Raw genomic sequence first — 2,905 nt, forward strand, 5'->3', positions numbered from 1 at the left:
GTCAAATGGTTCTAACATGAGTTCAGGAGAAGGCAGACACACTCCAAGAACCTGCCAAAATGATCTAGAGGGGGGAAGATATACCCCTCACTCTGTCCCTCAGCTGCTAGTGCTTCAGAACCGCATTCAGATTCCTGCAACTCATCACTGCAAAGTGCACCCCTGCTGTACTAACTGGCACCTAAAGAAGCATCATCACCTGTCACAGGTTCACAGGCAGCTATATGTCTCTTGGAGTGCTGATTTTCACAGCAGGACACTTGCAATGTGTCAGATACAGGCCAGGATCCCTTTTCAAGGGGAAAAGGGAAGGAGAGAGGAGATGATAAGAGAGCAAAGAAACAGGTGTTAAAATACAGACAGGAGAGAGAGAGCAGAAAAAGGGAGATGGCTAATAGAAGTCCCTATGTCCCTGATGGAGGAAGAAAATTAAAAACAAAATCAATGAAAGAAGCATGAAATAAAACAGAAATGATTGGAAATTTAAAATTACCAAAGAGAAAAACTGGGGGAAAGGAGGGCAGTAGGGTCAAGATGGGGAGAAAAATTAGTATCTGTTATTTCCTGGCTTTGGTAGATTGAAATATCTCAGACAGTCAGTCCTTAGTGTCATCATAAATCAGAGTTGAGTGCATCTGTCAAACAAAGTAATGGCTGCCAAAAAGCTGACAAACAGCAGGCTTAAAATAGTTCTTTGAGCCTTTTCCTTTTTAAAATGGCACTTTGGACCAGCATAGGCTAAAACATTGGACTTTTCTTGCAAAATAGGATTCCACAACATTTCCTGTTTTTCTGGGTGGAAAAATGCAGAGTACTAAAACCCTGCAGGGGAGGGAACAGAAGCAAAACTTAATCATTGTAACCTTAAGCAAACCTGCAAAATGCAACAGGTAGCAGAGTAGCAACAGCTAAAAACTAATGACAAAAGAACCAGAATGCAGTTTGGAATATTCCCATACATCCAAATACTATACAATTCTAAGGGTTTATTTTTTAGAAGAAGAAAAGATTTAATTTTCACACTTCGGTTAAAAAAGACTTTAACAAAGAAAGATATTCTAAATGTTTAATGAAATATTTTATATTTTTCAAGAGTTACTGGTTATTCAGTGATGTCTTAAAAAATGGTCAGTTTTCCTAACCTGAACCCCTCATGCAATGAAGGTAGGGCACCTATAAAACTGTTAGCAAGGTAACCAGACATATGCTACTCAAAGGTTGGATGGGTATTCACTTCTCATTTTGTAGCCAACTTGATATCAGTACCAAATAACAAGATAACCAGAAAATACAGTGCAGGTTGGAGTACTTCTAGTGGGCATTCTTGCTTCTGTGCCTGGCTCATACGAAAACAGGATGTGTGTCTATTTTTTTCCTGCAAAACCATCCAATTCAAAGCTAGTTTTTAAATTAAAAACATTCTTTGATGTTCTTAACAGGATTATGGTAAAAGGGCCATTATAGTTTTGAAAAATCTACAAAGATAAGAAAGCCTACGTCAGTGAATGTCATTAACTTTTGCAAAAGGTATCCTTCCAAGCAGGAGGAAGGCAGAACTGATGAGACAAGAGACACATCAGCTTCAGTCCCTCTGCTGTTACTCAGAGCTTTACCACCCCAATGAACTTTACTTTTACAGGCTAAGAGACAAGCTCAAAACCAATATTAAAAAGCACAGTTGAGCAGCTTACATGAAAACAAGTTAAAAGGAAATGAGGGAATTAGCATGCTAAAAGAGTCACCCTAAGAAACAGGATGTCTAGCCACTCAACCCAACTTACAAGTTGTGAATTAGCATCAAGAGTGAAAAAACCGAACACATTTGCTGACTCAGGCATGTGTCACCAATCACACAAAAATTCTGAAGAGGGAAGCACTGCTAATACACATACTGTTACTAATAAGTTTTATAGCATCCATGGCTTTTATTACCTTGCAGATCTGAGACGTATACAGTAAAAGTTTCTTATGATCCAGTCTCTCCTTGTGTTTCTGGAGATAGTCACGTAAACTTCCATATGGTAAATATTCCATTATCAACCTCAGATTTCTGCGTCCTTTTAAAATATGTATCAGGTTAAATGTTTTATTTCTCAGTAGAAAATTATGGAACATAAACAATTATAAATAGCCAAAGATAAATAGCAAGTAGTGCTGCTAATAGTTAAACGTTTTGCTCTGCAGGGTCTTTGACTCTTGCTCTGTCAGAGCATGCATAGATCCATTCCTTACACGATTGAGCAATTAAAACAGTCTTATTATCTTTTATCACATCAAATTCTCAGTCTATATAGGAAGTAAGATGGTTATACAACTGTGATGTTGTAACTAAGTTATGACACTCTTCTCTAACAACAAACCACTTGCTAATGATGACAGAGTGTAATGAAAACCAGCCAGTCTCTTGGTTTCATTCAATGCACCAAAAAGGAGACAGTTTGTGAAACTAATCGTTATGTAGGGTTACCATACATCCAGGTTTTCCCAGACATGTCCTCTTTTTGCATCGTCCCATCTCTGTCTGGGCGGTTTTTTACAATATCCACAAATGTCCAGGATTTTGCTCTGCTCAGCTTTCACAGCATTTGCCGGCTTGCCCCAGCAAGGAGCTGCTTGGGGCTGGGGAGAATGGGGGAAGGCGATTGGAGACTAGGGCATCACATGCCTCTGCATGTGCCCCAGCAAATAAGTAAGTGCGTGTCTATGTGTGGATTGGCATGCAAGGGGGATGGGTACCTGCCAGTTGCTGGCACTGGGGCTGCAGTAGGGTGGGAAGGTGGGGGAAAAGGGTGGGAGGGTTCTTTGGGGGCAGCAGGGAGCTGTGTGGGCAGGAGGGCTGGGAAGGGCAGGGGGCTGCAGGTCAGGAGCGAGGGGTACTGGCAGAGGGCTGCAGGTTGGAAGTGAG

The 2,905-nt window shown here is 40.8% G+C and overlaps 1 protein-coding gene across 4 annotated transcripts in view; it reads right to left on the reverse strand.

The window, feature by feature from the left end:
* JAK2 (Janus kinase 2) overlaps positions 1 to 2,905 on the reverse strand; it is a 149,272-nt gene that overhangs the window by 32,968 nt on the left and 113,399 nt on the right. For all 4 annotated transcript variants that reach the window (XM_019517622.1, XM_019517620.1, XM_019517621.1 and 1 more), the window contains one exon: positions 1,933 to 2,057. In XM_019517622.1, coding sequence (XP_019373167.1) covers positions 1,933 to 2,057 — 125 coding nt within the window. The remainder of the gene's footprint in view (positions 1 to 1,932; positions 2,058 to 2,905) is intronic.

Source organism: Gavialis gangeticus, unplaced genomic scaffold, assembly GCF_001723915.1.
Source record: "Gavialis gangeticus isolate Ggan-Ray unplaced genomic scaffold, GavGan_comp1, whole genome shotgun sequence".
Classification (NCBI taxonomy): Eukaryota; Metazoa; Chordata; order Crocodylia; family Gavialidae; genus Gavialis; species Gavialis gangeticus.